Here is a 19123-nt window from a genome sequence, read left to right on the forward strand (position 1 = left end):
ACATGTTACAGCTGTGCTCACTGCTATACAATAGTTAAGAGGGCTGCCAGCATTTCCAGTATGAACTCGTATTTTAAGGATAATAACTCAGCTGTAAAAATGTGCTCCAGGCTGAAACTTTATAAGGAAGATTTCAGCCCAAGAGTGACCCTATCTGGGGGAGGGGAAAAAAAATCAATTTTCTCATTCTTAATCAGTATAGATATATTAAAAAGAAAGTAAGTAATCCTTGCTGGATCCGTTACTTACTTTTTCTTCTTTTTACATTAATTATAGCCAAAATCTGCACCTTTTTGAACTTTGTCTATTTTTTAGACTAGTTGAACCACTTACACACTGAATTTTTACTCACAGGAGTCAGTTTTAAAGTCCTTTTCCTCAAAATTTTTGTTTTCTTTTAAAAGCTAATGGAGTTTGGAGCAAAGTAGACTTCAGATTGCCGTTTTCTATTATTTACTTCAAATCTGCTCAGCATGACTCAATAGGTAAAATGTATCCTTTTTTTGGTAAATTTGGACTGGAGTGTGTGATCAAAACCAGCTGTTCCCTTTGGGCCTGCAATGGTGGTGACCCAAGATGTATCCTCAGTCCGAACACTCATGGACTAGGAAAAGTTCAAATGTAGATCCAGACCCATTCCAGAACTCTGATAACAGACCAACTCCTGAGTCCTGTATATATCACACAGTTTTTAAAACAATTCGGGATCTTCAGTAGAAGGGAAACTTATAAATGTCAAGAGTTCATTGTAATACACAGACTGGTTTCACTGGAATAACCTTAAAGTAAATGAGAAATTGAAATATCATATTTTAAGTTATAAAGTCTGTTCACCCTCTCTAGACTCCTTGTTTCTGACTGTTGACACAAAACTGAGGGCTTCAATTTGATTTCATCTATATCAGTTGTACCTACACTAATTTAAATGTGGCTACATTTGAAGGACATGTTCTGTGTGCTTGCTGGAGTCAGCTTTACTGGCTTCTTATGGTCTCATGCATCAGTGACAGAAGTTTTAGGTAAGGACATTTTTGCAGTCATAGTTTCTCTGGATTGTGCCTATATTATCAGTTGTTCAAAACAATGTAAAAACTGCACTGGTGCCGTTGGGGGCATCACCCAAGAGTGGTGGAATCGTCCAGGTGCAGCAAAAGCCAGGTGTTGGTGGCAGTTGGCTTGTACAGAGTTGAATCTGAACAGCAACCAGTCTGGTTAGAGTCAGAAAAATCACAGTTAAAATTTGTAAAGGCATGAGGGAGGCATGGTCTCACATTACTTTTAATCACGGAACATAAGATAAGAAGCCACTATTGAAAATACATGCCTCAGTCTTGATTTTGAGATCTGTCACAGAGCTGGCACTGCCAGGTAGCCAGTTTTAACCAATTAAAGGACAACCTGCAGAACAGAGTGGGTAACTCTGAGGAGTTACAAGTCCAAAAAATGAAATGCAATTTGGGATCTGGGGCAGGATATTTAGGCTGTGAAAATTTTGGGGTTTAAATGAGAGGAAAGGCAGGTTGGAATAGTTTTCTTTCTATTAGTGTGTGGGAAAGGGCCTTGTTTAACATAACAGGCTACAAATCTAACAAAACGTGACAGAGAGACAGATTTCTGTATTTGTCCTCTCCTAATAAAGGCACATTTTTAGACTTCAAGATCAGTCTGAACCACTGTGATCTAGAACTAAACTGATACAAAACATGAGCAGGGGCTTGGTACAGGATTTCCTAGTCTGTACTCTTCAACTCCAAAATCCATTATTGAATGGCATACCTTTAGAAAAACATCCTTACCCAGCCAGGGTTTCATTTCTAGCCTCTCTTACTATATGTCTGTCCTAACAGGTAGGATAAGAAGGATTCCTGGGAAGATTATGTGGATATTACTGCCCCTCATCAACTTTCCAGAACTTTTAAATCAGAAAAATGGGAAGAGGAAAGTAATTACATAATTTTCAGACCCTCCATATCTTTAACTTTCCTTTGTGCAGGAGCTGCACAAAAAGGAGCTTATGCAGCAGATGGCAGTGCTTCATAGTGCATTCTCATGGAGGATGGACATTGGATTTGTACCTGAATTCAAGAGTGATACAGCAACACTAATAATAATAATAATGGCCAGTCTTCGTGAACGAAGATTTGGGGAAAGGTCTTTTTACCTTTCCAGCCTGCGCAATGGATTTTTTAAGTGAGACACAGCCTGCGCTGAACTGAGCCCACCCTTTAATCCTAAGGTTCATCTGCCGGGGCCAAGCAAGCTTGGACAATGGCAGTGAAGTCCTCAGGACGTAGGTTTGTTTAGAGTGACCTTCTCATAGATGGATGGCCTCACAGGGCTAACGGGCTCCATCTGCCCGGGGGACTGGCTGGGATTCGAACCTGGGTCGCAGAGGTGAGAGTCCTGCATGCTAACCACTAGGCCACCAGGGGTCCCCTACAGCAACACTAACCTCAGGATTTCAACGTGACGTTCTACCCAAACTGTGCAGCTGGGTATGTGGATTACATGGTAGCCCCTGGATCAGGGGCTCTGAGGACACAGCTTAGATTTGGGCCTAGCCAAAGAGCTCTGGTGTTCAAGAGTTGCTTTTGGCTTGACATTGCAAGGGCTGACATGAAGTCCATGAGCAACCGTGTGAAACCTTCTCTCTTGTGTTGTCCATCACTAATAAATTCTGGCTTACAAGAGCTATCTGATCTCAGAGTTGTAGGAAGACAACCTGATAGTTATCCATTCCTTGACTATTCTTTCCATTTTCCTCTTCAGTATTAGGAATCTCACAGAGGAGCACTCTGCTGTCTGCCACCCTGGCGCCTCAGTATGTCTCCTTGGTGCTTCATTCAGTGATACCACCTCACTTTTTTGAAAGTGGAAGGTATTTGAGATACTCCATCTAAATCTGATTGTGTTAAGTCCGTTTAGTGTTGTGGAGTTAACACCATGCACAGCCATATAATTTTCTTCTGGCTGCAGTTGTGTAGGGTGTCATTTTTGTCATCTGAACTCTAATATACCCTTAATACATAAGGTTATATTACCAGCCTGCTTTCTGTTTGAGTTTTTTTCTCTTGTTGGTAGCCAGTTCCTCAGCATTTCTGATGTCTCCCAGTGTCAGTGTTTGTCCTTCTAATGAGTAAAACCTTTCCAGCACAGCTGCTAGATTGCAGCTTACATAGTGCGAGCCCCTCCAGGTTTTGGGCAGGAAATGAAACACAGCACATCTGTTACAGATCACAGTTGCTGCCCTGTCACTGACCATTGTAATGGTGAAGCCAGAAGTGCATGTAGAAGAAATATCATAGACGTTTCCTCCCCAAACCTGGTTAACCACTCTCTGTGCCTGGCAAATTACCTATGTACTAAATCTCAAAGAAAAGCAGAGAACATTCCAGTGTATCAGACATTTGGTCCACTGAAATGTATGTTGTCATGCCTTCATGGAGCACACAAAGAGCTGAGACTGCCTCACCTTGCCTGGAAAACTTGAGACTCAGGGAGAGCCTGGTCCGACCACATTAAAGATACCATACGTGCTCTCATGCCACCAACCTGCTCTGCACCTCTACATCCAAGCACATACTCTGGAGGCAAATCTTCTTGTTAAGCATTTTTCTTGTCTTTAGAGTATGTTTCCCTGAGTGAAATAAAATAACTAAGTATTTTCAGCCAATATCAGAAGTTCTTATCGCTTATGAAACGTTGCTCATGAACAAGAAGTTTAAAACCCCATCACTGGTGCTTTTAATTACTTTTGCCATAGTAAATCCTGGACTGAGAGTTTCAAATGTTAAAAAAAAAATAAACATCCACATATGGAAAAAACATTGTGGCCTGAGTGTGTGTAATGTGAATGGCAATATCATTTGTCTTTCCATATGTAATTATGTGTGTGTGTATATGAATATGTAAAATCAGGCTATTGAAGATGCAAATATGGCATCCTTTCTGAAAGTCTCATTTGAACCCAGTAGGGCAAGGAAGTGAAAATTTAAGCTAAAGACTGGTGCTGGCTCATATTTTAATTGCACTGTTTGATAATTTCTATTCTGCATCTTGTTAAAACTAGGGTGTGCCATTAAGTCAATTTTCATGCCTGGTTATAGGCAAGAAGGGAGGGAATACAACAGAATTGTTTGAAAGGAAATATTATTTAGATTTAGCTTTAATAGATGAAACTCCATTCTGATGCTAAGAAAAACTAGTCCACAGGAAAGAGACACCTGATTCCCATTAACTAGGATGGCACGTCAGCCACTGGAGACCCCAGAGGAAGGATTTCATCTACATCAGAAAATCTATATAAGAATATAAACAGAATGGAATTGCCAAACACAACACTTTAGCATATATCATATACCACTTAGGTATAGATCAGTTCTGTGCAGGAAATAAAGATTTGTTTTCACTAATAATGTCATCGTTTTAAAATCTATGCTTATTTTGACATGGATTGAAAAGACCTTTGGATATTTTTTATGTGAAATCTGATAGTGGGAAGGGCAGGAGAAGATTTGATCTGTGTATTACAGTGGTTATATCCCAGGCAAAGCACCACCACCTCTTTATTTCTTCTTTGTCTTCTGTGGATGCTAAACCTAAGGTGAGAGTTGTGAGGGTGCTTTTGTTAGTGATGGCTGTTCTTGACTGAACAAAAGCACTGTTATGTGGATTGGCTACATAAAGCCATCATACAGCCAAGTGCACTTATAAACTGAAGTAAAGAGTAGGAAAAAAAACAAAAGAAATGTGATTTCTTGTTCTCTTCTGGAAAATGTCAAGACAAGGGAGCAAGAGCTGCCTATGGCCTCTCTGCCTGCTCCAACACTTGCTGGAATGAATACCCCACTGCAACAGGTCTTTCCCTAATTGCTGCAGACTCCTTTCTGTTAGCAGGCCCCAGCAAAACTGCTCATATTTATTCAGGCGTGTAATACTGGTAATTTTATTTTATTCCTGGAGTAAATTGGAGAAGGGTATGAAAACTTCTGTTTCTCAGTCTAAAGAGAAGCACATGGGCTTGTGGTCCAGCCTGCATGTGCAGGCAGCAACGACAGAGATAGAGCGTGGGGCCCTCAATCTCTGCTTCAGAGTCCCTGTAGCAACTCAGGTATATTTTTCTTTCATAAAGATTTTCTTTTTCTTCAGTGGCCTTTCTTTTGAGATGTCATTTTGGGTGGAAAGGTTTAAGTCACCATGCAAAATCATGTTAGGCATTGAGTAACAGAGGCAACTTTTTGCTTGCGATAGAAATGCTGTTTCTTTTTATTAAATCCTTTTAGATTAACAGACAGATGTATGCTATGAAATTTACTGGTTTTGTCAACTCTATTAGAGGCATAAACTGCTGACATAAAATCATGCTGGTACTGCCTGATATAATACATTTATTAACTGGTACAATATAGTTGCATATACAGCTTTATTTGTGCGTGCAGTTACTAATATAAAACTCGTCCTATTAAATCAACTGTGTTTTCTTTGTCTCTTGATGTTCCCATTTCTATATCCTTTAATCTGCATTTAGGCTAATATCTGTATATTATCAAAGGCTGTATTTCAAACTAGGAGACAGGAAATACAGTTAAAGGCAAGAAGAACAATGGGAAAGAAACCATCAAAAACCTTGGCTATTGTTGTAGGAAAGGTGGTGCATACACAAGGGTCACCTTTGTTCTTTATTTACCACACTATATTTGGATTCTTAATCCTTTAAGAACAGTTACTCTGGGCAATAACTCTCTTGCACCTATGACATATACTTTCAACTGAGGAAAGAAGTTCACAAATATACAGCAAGAAAATGAGAAAGGGAAAGCAAGTACGTCTGTTGCTTCAAGGAAATTCAACCAAGTTATGAAGGGCATGTCAGATAAGAATTTGAATTTATGCCCAAGATTAGAAATATTACAATGTGAACTTGTAATTTAATACTCAGTACAGAAGCAGGGCTCAGAGTTGATGAAGGTCTATATTGGGGTTTGCGTATTCCAAAGTTAAAGCTGCTTTAATGTAGTGCAGGGTTTGGCCTCCTTGCTCGCTTTACCCCATTTTTATCAAGCTTTTAAATTTCACAATGTAATGAAATGAAACCAAATCCTAAGATTTGCAGAATATACATTATTAACTGATGTTTTCTGATCTTTTTCATCATATTTAAATGATGATTTAATCGCTGATCAGCTAGCAAATGCCAAGGCAATTGCACTTGCAAACTTTTCATTGAAAAAGGGAAAGTAGGTTCTCCTTTGTTTTGGAATATCAGTAAGTATTTTCAGCAGAGTTGATGACAGAGGACAGAGAGGATTTCAAAGCTACCTTTAATCTTCCTACAATTGTCATGCAAGTTTGGCCACTTACCAGCCAGTTCAAAGTAGTTCTCTAGGCTCACTGTTCCGACAAGGGGACCCCATTTTTATTGCTGCCTGTTAGAAGTAGCCCAAGGAAATGAGACAAGACAGCCTGGACAGAACAGTGAATCAATAGAAATATGGTCGTCATTTGTTCAGTATGCAGAGAGAGTGTATTTATCTGCAAAAAAGTATGCATGTTGATTTTTTTCCTATTAATTCTTGATAAACATGTCTGCCTGATAAGTGTAAGGAAAGTCATCCTTTCACTCAGTTTAATAAAACCTCAAGAAACAACATATTCTCAACAGCATAAAGACATTCACTTGGTAGTACAGTAATAAATTTTCAGATGGAATGACCTGGTGCTTATATGTCTGCACAATGTGTCTGTAAACAAATCTGAAAAGTAAGTTTGCTGCTGTAATGCTTATTGGCTTTACATTGGCCAGTATTTACAAAGTAGAATTTTTAAGTATGGTTAACTTGTTAAAACTTCTTAAAAGTAAACTACAAAATAAGCAGATGCTTACTGTAAGCTTTAAAAACTATTTGTTCAGCTGGTATTTGCCCTTTAGGTACAATATCAGTATTAGAACACTGGAATAAAATAGAACCCTTTAATACAGTTCATTATTGTAGAAAACTGTGACTAACTAATCCATCCTTCCACTGACCCCTAAGTGCATCTCTCAACTAGTGAACTTTCTGGTCCTAAGGCCTCCTGATACACTTTTTATTTCTGATGTCACTTTCCCACCCTCCACGCACAAAAGATGGCATGTTTCATTGCACCAACAAAAACTTTACTTTTCCTGATGCCTTTTGCTATTGGCAAGTGCTTAAAGATAGTTTACTTAACATAATAAACAAACTGTATTGCTGTCCTTCCTGTAATTTCAGTTTGTTGCCATAGAGGGGTTGTACAGTGTTGGTAGTTAATAAAGTCAGTCTTCGTTCTTTGCCAGTGATAGACTATATTCTGAAATATATGCACTCACTTTCTTATAGTAAAGGTATGTTCACAGAGCTTAAAGCATTTTAAAACAGCAAGGTCTTTCAAATAAAGTGAAGAGGAATTAAAGTCTGTACATCAGCATATCTTGGATGTATCACAGTGTTGCAAAGATCATGCCTTTTTTTTTTGGCCTGTACCAGTAATTCCCTACTATTTGTCCTGTTAATTTCTTTTAAAGCCACTATAGCATTGACAGAATTGTATGACAAGTCATATGCCGAGAATATCTTGACAAATGTAGAAGTCATTATAATAACCAGTTCCTTGCAGGACTTATGAAAAAGAAAAGTAATCATACTGAGGCAACCGGGCAGGCCTAAATAATTAGCTGGCCAACTACTTGGTTTGGGCAAAGGTGGTGGCAAAAACCTCATCATAATTTCTTGTGTAGTTTTTTTTCAACTAAGCTGGGTCTGAAGTAGTATTATGCAATGCTAAGATGTCTCTCTATGCAGCTTACAAACTCAGTAAAATCAGACATCCAGACAGATGAAGACGAAAAATGTGTTTGCTGTAGCCTTTGCCAGTAGCCAGCTGTTTATCAGCAAATACCTACTATAGGCTGAAAAGGATGAAATTACTTTTAATATGATGGCAACATCTAATGCAAGACGTTCTCTTCTACTGCTAAATAAACTGAATATGAATGGACTTGGCAGCATGTATCATGAAACGCATTATGGTCTGGAGACTGGATGTCATCCTAACAACCAGACGAGATTTTCTTAATTAAGTATAATTTTTTCCTATGTGATCATGAGAAGATTCTGCAAACTCTGGTGAATTAATAATCTGGAAAATGCATGTAATTCTCTGCTCCAGGTAGCTGTCAATTTCAAACATGTTAAGCTGTCTTAGGAAAGCTGCAAATACTTGATTTGTTTTCCCAACTTTTTTTTCTAACCTATTAAATGATATATATTTAGGGACTAGGATATATATTTTTTCAATTTAAAAATAATATATTTGCTATCTCTGAGCAATGTTTTTGTCCCTGATGTATTTTCTCTCCAGTCCATATTTTTTAAATAGTTTATTTGCAATACTTGTCTTGCTTACTTATTTGCTGAAAGACATTTGCCATCAGATTTTTCCACTGCGTGTCTGGCACTTGTGTTTGCTACACTAAATCATAAGACTTCCTTCACTGCTGCCCGTTCTTCATTTCCAGGTTCCTAAATTTATACACAGTCTGTCACATCTGTATCACAGCAAGTTCCTCCAACCATACCTTTGCAATTAGCATTTTTCAAAAAAAAGGCTTAGTATTTTAAGGCTTTGAGACATCCTACATTAATTGCAGCCACTATTGCTGGCAGTGTGATGCTGCATGAAGCTGTGGTGAACGTGTGACTTTCTGCTTACCACATCACACAAAGAATCATAGAATAGTTTTGGTTGAAAGGGCCCTTTAAATGTCATCTCGTCCAACACCCTGCTGCAATGATATGTCTCCTCTCTGGCTGCTACAGTGGGTGGTCCAACCTCCCTGCTCAAGAAGGGTCATCCTAGAGCACATTGTACAGCGTTGCATCCAGAAGCTTCTTAAATATGTCCAGTGAGGGAGACTCCACAACCTCTATGAGCAACCTGTTCCAGTGCTCGGTCACTCACACAGTAAAGAAATTCTTCCTGATATTCAGGTGGAACTTCCTGTGCATCACTTTCTTCCCATCATCTTTTGTCTTATTGCTTGGCACCACCGAGAGGAGCCTGGCTCCATCCTTTTGACACCCTCCTTTCAGATGCTTGTATACATTGATGCCCTGTGATCATCTTCATGGCTCTCCTCTAGACCCTCTCAAACAGGTCCACATTCTCCTTATACTTGGGCCCCCAGAGCTGGACACATTTCTCCAGGCAGGGTCTCACAAAAGCACAGAAGGGGAGAATCACCTTCCTTGACATCACAAGTGGGAGCTCAACTTGTCTGTCATGGAGAACCCTGAGGCAATTCTCCATGTCTAAGCTGAAGGAGCAAACTGCCCGTAGAAGGAACTGAGAACTGTTTATCATTTGACAAATTTAGTTTAAGCGCTTATGGTTTGGTGCAGTAAAAATGATGATCATTCTGATCATAAAGCTTGTGATTCCTGTATGATAATCAAAAAGTGCAGGTGAAGTCCAAACCGTAAGACCCTGTTTGGCTGCATGGTATCCCAGGCCACTGATTTTGAACACATAGGAAGAACATCATTTTCCTTGGGCATGATGGTTTTTCAGACTCTTGCACTGATTCTGCTGTGCAGGGACTGCTGAATGGCCTGAATGGGTTTATGCCCACAGATTTGCTTTTAGACTGTTTCAGCAAAAGGGAAGACTTCACTGTGGTAGTTCATTAAATGAGTTAATCAATAAATTATTCTATGTAAACCAGTGCAAATTAATATATCCAAGAAAGCAGCAAAAGTGTTTGCAAGTATTGCAGGTTTGATACGTGCACATTGATCAGCTTGTTTTATAAGCCTTTATTTGGAATCATGACAGATACTCTGTGGAGGCTAGCTTCTGTAATTTGCCAAATTTCTCTAGGGACTCTTGTCAATGCAAGAATTGTAATCTACTATGGGACATAAAACAAGCATATATATGTTTCGTATGGTGAGAATATTACAGGAAAGACATGCAAGTAATGAGTTCACAGAGACTAGAGAGACTATGCTTCTCAGATAGGATGTGCATAGAAAAAGTATTGCTGGAAGGTGAGAAAAAATTCAATTGATGTTTCCCCAGATTTTTTTTTTTTAATTTGTTACTGAAAATTTGAAATCTTTAGCTTCTAATCAGATCCTTGGCAATACAGTAAAATAGCTCTACGTAAATGTGAGACGGACACTTAAGAACAGGTGTGCTGTGGTTTTTGGAACTAGTTTGTTTTAAATTCCTGTTTATAGTTGGATTTAGTCAATAATCTCAAAGGAAAAAAGAAGTCAATTATTTTAAACAGATACATTCATCTACATTTTCCACACTTTGTGGTATAATGTGATTGTGCAAATTGTGATGTGTGCATGCAAACATACATATACACTAAGTAAAGCTATTATTTCATATGAAGAAATAGCTGGAAATAACTCCCTATTTCACTATCTGCACAAAAAAGAGCAGACCACTGTTTCTGACTGACTTTCTCTAACCAACACAGGAAATAGCATTATATCCCACAGAACTGAAGAGAATCAACACTTCACTAAGGCATGAGGTTGCCAACATGGGATCTTGGGGAGAGGGAGGGGCAAAACCCCAGGAATATAAATGGCAAAGAGGTTCTCTCTCTAAAGCTTCTCTGGAATGTCTTTTGTTTAATTTTTTATTCAAAGTCTTGTTTTTGCTTTAGTTCATATGCTCTTTGTTATTAATGTCTTTGTTTTTCATGCAGAGAAGAAAAATGCTTTTAAACATTGTTTATGTGTTTTAAACGGGCATCACTACCAAACTCACTTGTCAATAGCTAGTCTTACTTAATCAGCTATAAAATGTCATGAAGTAAGGGTTCTTAATTGTGACTGGAAAAATCCAAGATAATTATCATAATAGGTTGAAGATCTCTGAGACTGAAGGTTTTAGAAAATTGGGGACATATGTGTCCTGTCTGTAAGATTGTTCTATATAGGATATGGAAAAATGGAAATGACAGGCGTTTTGCAATGTACAGTAGCATTCATCATAGAAAGAACATATGCATTTGTTTGTCAGAAGCAACGAAGTAAAAAATGACACTTAATTGGAACTGACATAAAATGGCCTCATTAGCAGTACAAATAATATATATGTGTAGCTTGGTTGTCAATAGGAACAAAACATATTTCCTCTGACAGATATATTAGTCTCTTTAAGATTCATGTCAAGTTTTCAGTCAGGTTCACTCATTTAGAGAATGCTGCCTTTTTTTTTTTTAAAGTGAGAGGTTGAAGTGTAAATAATGTGTGTTTCTAGGGTGCTGTGATAACACCAACAATGGACCATACTATGTCAATGCAGCCAGCAAGCATGATGGGCCCTCTGACCCAACAGATGAACCACCTTTCCTTGGGCACAACAGGAACGGTAAGATCATAGATTACACTATTTGCTTTCTATATTGCAAAACATGTGTTGCTTACTGAGTTTCTTAAGGTAATTTATTACTCCTGGGTTTTCAATGCTTCACCATCATACAGTCAGCACTAGGTATTACAGAACAGAAATGACAAAGTAGTATGAGTAGTAAAATACCAGGTCAACAAAACCTACTCTGTACTTAGCAGAATTTTTTTTTACTAATTCTCATGTAATTATGGAATTACTGCTCTATCAATTTGGATTTTAATATGAAATTATTTGCTTGTCAATCTAAAAAGTTTTATACTGCTGGGAAACAGGAGTTCTGACATTTTGGTAGGATACACTACTCACTTCTAAACCATAACAGCCAGCCACACACATTTTGTTCCAGGCTTAGAAATGTGATGATGGCCAGCTGTGTTGCCAGTATATCATATTTAATATGTATATTTCAACAATTATTTTTTTTTTAAGCTGTGTAAGTCAGACTCAATTAACTCCCCCAGAGTCAGAGAAAGGCAAAAAATACTCTTACTTAAAATTATTGAAGCTCTCTAAAAGTTCCTAAAATACAACAACTACAGACAATATATGGTGGTTTGATATGTGAATGTGTGCACGCTGCATGTACATGTAAATTTTTATGAAAATACAGGTGCAAATATTACACTTCTATGTCTTTAGCACACACAGTCTTTACACAATAACTACATGAAAGATCTGTTATGCACTTACAAATGTTTTTCTATTTCGCCACTGTACTACTTGATACTAATCTATAAAAACAGTTTTCCAACATTTTTTTTAATTGAATATCTTTCTGAATAACAGCACATCTGTACTAAGTTATTTAGCTCACTTAGGTCTTCTCTTCCTCATCCTCTTCCCTTCGCCTCCTTTTTCCTTATCTGTTGATTATCTGTAATTCTAACTCCAATGTCTTTTCACACTTCCTTAAAAAAAATCTGTTAAGATCTAAGACTTCTGCATTAATTTCTGACAAAACTTAAGTAAGATGGCTTATTGATTATTCCTGTTATTTTAAATGTTTCATTCAACAATCAAAAGAAGTAAGAATTACATCTCAAAGTTAATCTAAGCAATTTTACCTTAATGAAATGCAAGAAATACTAGGACTAGTGAGAATTTCTGCATGTGTAATTATTGTGATTCAAAAGTGTGTTTAAAAATTAAGGGAAGGAAATGGAAAATGAATTCTGGTTGTGCTGTTGGTCAGCTCCTATGATTTTTTTCTTCTGTCTGTCATTTTCAATTCCGTAACTCTTAACAGACATTGTCTTCTGCACACATTGTCTCACAACCTTAATGCAAACTAGAAAATTCCCAGCTAATTCTCTCTTCTGACTAGAGACCACTATTACAGTGCTTATAGGAACAAATCCATTTGGGGATCCAGGGGAAGGACTGAAATGCAATGGGTCCTCTAGTAGGTGATAATAATATCCTGAATTTATGTTACTGCAACTGAAAGAAAATCTTTCCTTTCTTTTCCTAACTCTTTACACAGTCTTATCTTTCAAGGTCACAGCATTCCCTATGATAACTTCTTGAAATACATTTAGAGGGATACCATACAGATTTATGTTTTCTATCTTTAAAACTCCTAATTTGTTTACAGAAAACTTAAAAAGCAAGGAAGAGTGAATGATCGATGTGTGCTACAATATCCATAGGCTTTCCATGCATCTCAAATGACACCCTATTTTACCACACACAGGATTTCTCTTTGATAAAAACACCATCAATACCATATTCAGTCAAAGTACTTGTGCAAGCAGGATAATCATGGAGGTCATCAAGAATTCCTCCTATCAGAAATTATAGGGAAAATTTCAAGATTTGGGCTGCCAGTAGTACTTTTGTTGGATGTATCCATCCTGACTTGAAATTCATTCTTCCTAAAGTATTCTGTTACAGAAAAAAAAATTGTGATGAACAGAACATATTTAGAAATATGATTTATTTAGAGACAGTTTTACTTCATTTTTTTGGAATTCTGAGTTTCAGTCAAGAGAGAGGAGCATTGAAAGCATAAAGCATGAAGAATTGTGTCAATTCTGTGAGTACCTCAGCAGGACTGAGTTTTATGGGGGATATAAGACATAAACAATACATTTATGTTATGAATATACTTTTAAATTCTATTCTTAAAACTGTGCAACAGGGTGCCATAAAGAGCCACCAGCTATCTTTCAAGAAACAGCCAGATTTTATAGGCAAACAAGGCAAAAAGTCACAAACAATTCTACTCAGTGTTGGCTGTAACTCTGTCCCAATTTAATTTAAAAGCTTGCAGTATGCAAAGTAGTTTTTATTAAAAGGCTTTCATATGTTTGCTTCCTTAGACAAAGCATTTTGCTAATCAACATAATATATTTTTCAGCTGAAACAGACCCTTGTGGTCACTTAAGTGAGAGTTGGCTCCAAAACCACTTCCACACTTGCCCAATTCAGGATGAACACTGGGTTTCTAAAACATTACTTCAACAGAAAATCTATTCTCTAGTGAGTGAGCTAGAGAAATAGAATAAAGGCATATACAGCTTTGTATCTTGTGGGAATTACTCTGCCTTTCGATGCTTTCAGAAAGATTAAAATACTCTGTCCAGGCTGGAGCCGTTTCAGATGGGAGACCCTTTACAGAGGAGCACTCTTTAGCCCTCTGGTGAGGCAAGTGACCCAAGTAACAGCAGCCTCTGCCAATTCCTGCCTTGACACCAAAACTGGATTTGAGTTTTGATCTCTCAACCCCAAAGCACATGTTAAAACCCATGGGAATTCAGGGGGCAGCTGCCTTCATCCACTTGATTATTTAGTCACCTGCCCAGGGCAGGCATTTCTGGCTTAACACTGGCAGGGCTGTTCGCTTCCAGCTGGGAGCATACAATTCAGCAGTCAAAACAGAGTAGTTTTCCTCTAGACCCATTTAGAGCCAGCTGCATTTCCCTTGTGCTAGGGAAAGCCTTCTCCAAAAAAGCACAATTAATTTTGTTTAGGAAACCATTTTCCATGAGTAGGGACAACTTTCCTTTCTCCCTAAAACCCCCAAAGAATGCATATTTAATTTAATTTTATTATAATTTTAAACATTGTTATTTGTTATCTATTATTGCATTGTCTGCATAAAATTAGACATCTCTGCTATATTAAACACTCCTTAATCAAGAGGATACACTAAGGCTACCAAGCCACCAGGCCAAAGGAAAAGCTGCAAATCCATCTTTGCTTGATTTCAATGCCAGAGGCTGGTATAGGGCACTGGAGGAAGAGAAGTAAGGGTCTGCCATTTATGGCAACTCGACCCTACATTCCTGTGCTGTGACAGAATTTTGTACAGCCTTTGTATCTCCCAGTTCTTCCCACCAAGAACATTATTCCTTTCTACCTTTGTGAAAATCAAATTGATTTCTGCCAGTGAAAATAGAGTTTATGTTACTGAAGAATTGAGAGACAAGTGTTCTGCTCTGATCACTTCCCCAGTCTGCCTGAAATCTGGAGTTAAGCAGAGAGTCTGCCAGAGGGGCAATTTCTGCCATATTTATATGTATTTTTCATACCTACCTCTTCACTCAAAAGAGCAAAAAGCATTTACATGGGTGTGCTGACTGTGGGCAAATATGTAAAGAAAACCTAAGCTTAAGTTACGTCAAGATTATAGCAAAAAGACAGTAGCTCTGAATATTCTGATTAAGGCTGACAACCCAGTCTCAGTTTCTACAAGTGCATTAAAATAAAATTTTAGTAACAGAAGGCATAATGTGAAGACAGACAACTGGTTTTAAGCTTGAATTTTTTTTTAACTAGTTAATTATTATTTATTACAGTAAGTCTTGGTTTTCCAATGTAATATTCATCTACAATTAGGTCTGCTGTTAAAAAAGGTACTGCAGAGGGAGAATAGAGTGAGTAGTCTGTAAGAGTAGCACTGAAAGAGCAGCATTAGTATGTGTTTAATAATGTATGGAGGCTGGAATTGTTCCATCATCAGCCTGTCATTCAGAATGTTTCTGATGCATCCATTGATCTGACATCTGTTTTGTGGTTTAATAAAGTTGTGATTGATGGCTGAGTGGATATAATACAGAAACCTTTAGAAATATAAAAACTGAGCAGTTTGATCACTGCTTTCAGTCCCCTGTTGCTCAGCAATTCCACATTTGGCCATAAGCAGCAATAATCTGCTTCTTCAGTGGGAAGAATACTTGCCCTTCTCTTTTTCCTCTGCTGCTCATTCCTGAAGGAAGTTTGCTGCTCTGCACTTTCTTGATTGGGATTTCCCTCCCCTTCCTGCTATTAGCATCCATTTCAGATACCGCTTGGGTTCCAGTTTCATTCAACAGTCTGAGGCAGCCTTTGTTAGTCCTTATTGGCAGAGGGGTAATTCCAGCTTTTTCTCCTTCTCTTTTGGAACTGCCTCACTGTAGCCTTGTTTCATCTTAAATCTTTGAGGCCCACAGCAATGGAAGAGTGAGTAGAAGCCAGGTTTTTTACTAAAACTGCTAGCTCAACAGTGCTGCTTAATTGTTCTTCACGTTTGCAGATGGTTCACTCTGCTTTCAGTTTCTAATTTAGAAATAGGCAACTTATAAAATAAGTTCTCTATTGCACTTTTTAAGCAACAACAACAACAAAAAGTGTTTAATTGTTCTGGATACTCTGTATTAAAAATGCAATCAGGTGGAAGAATTGCACTGACATAATGTGGTATCCTGTTGGTGCTGCAAACTACCCTAACTCAGCTTTCCTATTTTATAGTATCACCGAAATCTCTCAGTGGAATAACAGGGTTGTTATGCAGGTCCATCAGTCTTATCTTTCACTTTGTTAGTTCTTTTTGTTGCCAGCAAAGCTTGATGATATCTCCAGAACCCTTCAATGGAACAACAAGCTTGTTATAAGTTTTTTATCTTTTATTTCCTTTGGATACTCCACAGTCACCAGTGGTTTAAAATGTCACCTGAAGGCCTCAGCAGAATAACTGCTTTGTTAGATAGGGTTGGCTTTTTTCCTGTTTAATCTGTGATTCTATTTGCACGTACTACAGCTACATGGAGCTGATTCTTGTTCAAAAAGTACTCTCTGTTATTCTAATTGTATGTCTCAAGGTCCTTGGAGAGTTACAGGAGCAAAGTTTCTATGCAGTCTTGTGCCTTTCACGTTATCAGGTGTTAATCTTAGAGCTCTTTTATTTTATTTATTGACTGACAGTTTCAGTTACTGTTTGGGTGGAAAATATAGGACTGAATCCTTTGCAAATGAAATAGCTTAGTTCAGGCTGAAACTAAGATCTTCCTTATCCATTTACTCAGCCAAGGTCCATGGCAAATGCAAGTGATTAACAACATGGAGCTGTCTGGGGCAGGAGATCCATTTAAGGAAAAAATATTCTGGTTGGAAAGCAGAAGAACAGCATAAGGTCTCTCAAGAGTTATAAAAACCAAATAACTCCTCCTGAACCTTCTTTCCCAGTCTCTTGAAAGGCAGTTCCTATTTACCTCATGCATAATTTGAGATAAAAAAGGGACACAGTGCAATGGAAAAGCACCAGATTGAAAGCAATCAATCAACAAGGGAACAAAGAACTTTTTCATGAAGCATTTAAACAACTTGCAGAATTCACTGCCACTAAATATTATTGAGACAAAGAGGTTAGCAACCTTAAAAAAATAGGTTCAGCATTACTAAAGGAAACATTTGTGGATGCAACAGCAGGGCAGAAAAAAAAGTCTTAATTTGACAGTGTAGGCCAAACACCTGCTAAGGTGAGAAAGGAAAGATGTGATCTTTTCCCTTTTTGAACCATCTTGAAAGTCCACAGACTTGTGTTAGAATTGGCCTGATCAGCTGTTGTGTAGATGAGACTCTTTCTAATCAACTGTTTCAACATGGGTTCCACAGTCTGTGTTGGACCACAGCTGTGGTTAGATGGTATTTTTGAATGAATAGACTTTATAAAATCCTATTTCTGTAGTGTTCCTCCTTCTCTTTTGAACTCGGCTTCACTTTCCTACCTTTGTTGGTAGTGGCTTACTGTTTGCATTTATGTACCTTAAAAGCCACTGCCTGCCATAGGCAGGAAAGGAAAACATAAAAGGAAAATAAACACAGATGGAGGGAATTCCATTTTTTGTTCAAGCAGCACTTCATATGAGCCCAGCATGTCAGTAGCTTTTATTCTGTATTAAATTTTACTTTCACACAACACTTCCACACACGAACAAAATGTATTTGTTGAGGACTCCTTGCCTCTCTTTGAGGTATCAGCTACTGACTCGAAGTGACATTAACCCAGATTCCCTTTCAGATTCCCTGATTGTGGTGATAAAAATGCTCATCAACACAAAGCAAAAGTGATAGATCAGCAAAGCAAAAAATATCAGCCAGAAGAGCCATAACTAATATATCTTCATTTTCATCATCAAACAAATTTCATTCACATAATCAGTTTGCAGATGACTTCACATAACTGTGAACTAGAACATTTAGAGGCTTTTTTTCTCACATATTTTCTTAAATATGACTGCTGCAGTTCAATTTTGTGATTTCTAGGAGTGCCACCAGTTGACACTTCGAAGGACAATGGGAATGTAGGTCAAAGCCACCTCTTCCAAAGAATGGTTTTTTTTAATGATAGCCATGCATTGCATATAAAATGAACTTTTTTATTTTGTAATAATGAATAGAAACCAAAAGCCATAAAACTGGTAGTGTCTGGCGTAGACATCTACAGAATATCCTCCCCCAAAATACTCACCTATAGTCATACCCCTATCTCTTCTAGAGATGAACCAAGATTGTGAACTCATTTTGCTAACTACTGGTAGATCATTCCCCTAACAACTTTGAATTTTAAGAGGAAAAAAGGTTACGTTCACACATTTTCATGTGAAATTGTGCTGATGCTACAAATCAGGGTAGCAGGACAGGTTTGGGGAAGAGAAGTTTGGTTTAGTTCTACTTACTTTGCTTTAGTGATTTGTACAAGATTTAGCCGAAGGAGTATCTTTATTTAATGGACAGGGAAGTAGAAAAGAAGAACAAATAATAGTTTTAAAAAAGCCTGAAAATAATTCATGAAACATTGTACCCCACCTACAACTGACAAACTCAATAAAAGGTGGAAAACAGAAGTATTCTAAATGTCAGGTCTGTCATCTGTATTTTCTTGATGTGTTTCTGTTTTTTAAATGGGTTTTCCATTTTCCAATCAAGAACAGAACTCTTCGCCTTATTAGAATGAAACTTGGTTTTGTTGTCCTGCCTGTGTTTAAAGAAGTCTCAGGTAATTCTGACAGAAATTATGAATATGGCTTTCAAGCGAAGTAATAAATCCAAATATCAGTGGTGCGGACAAGCTCTGTGGGGTCTGTGTAACACAAGGCAAGTTTGAGGATCTTGGAAAGGTGAAAGATGTTTTCAGAACAGTGGCCATGTGAAAAGCAAGAAGTGTCTCCCAGAGGTGCTGCTTCCACAGTTTTCCAAGAGCTGGGAAACAGTCCTGTAATCATGTCTCCACATGCTACAAGTGTGCATTGGCATGGCAAGAAGTCCTGTAAACCTTGAAGGGACTGTATCCTCAGTGGAGAAGAACAACATGATAAATTATACGGAAGAACAACTAGTTTCTCCTAAGTACTGTTGCAGTCCTTCACACAATACCTTTTCTGTCTAAGGTGAATCATAGAATCAG

General features: G+C 37.8%; 1 protein-coding gene across 8 annotated transcripts in view; it reads left to right on the forward strand.

The window, feature by feature from the left end:
- The window catches only part of RBMS3 (RNA binding motif single stranded interacting protein 3), a 601210-nt gene that overhangs the window by 551391 nt on the left and 30696 nt on the right, over nt 1-19123 (forward strand). For all 8 annotated transcript variants that reach the window (XM_027675444.1, XM_027675445.1, XM_027675443.1 and 5 more), the window contains one exon: nt 11305-11415. In XM_027675444.1, the coding sequence (XP_027531245.1) occupies nt 11305-11415 (111 nt within the window). The remainder of the gene's footprint in view (nt 1-11304; nt 11416-19123) is intronic.

Source organism: Neopelma chrysocephalum, unplaced genomic scaffold (assembly GCF_003984885.1).
Source record: "Neopelma chrysocephalum unplaced genomic scaffold, ASM398488v2 Primary Assembly neopelma1_26, whole genome shotgun sequence".
Lineage (NCBI taxonomy): Eukaryota > Metazoa > Chordata > Aves > Passeriformes > Pipridae > Neopelma > Neopelma chrysocephalum.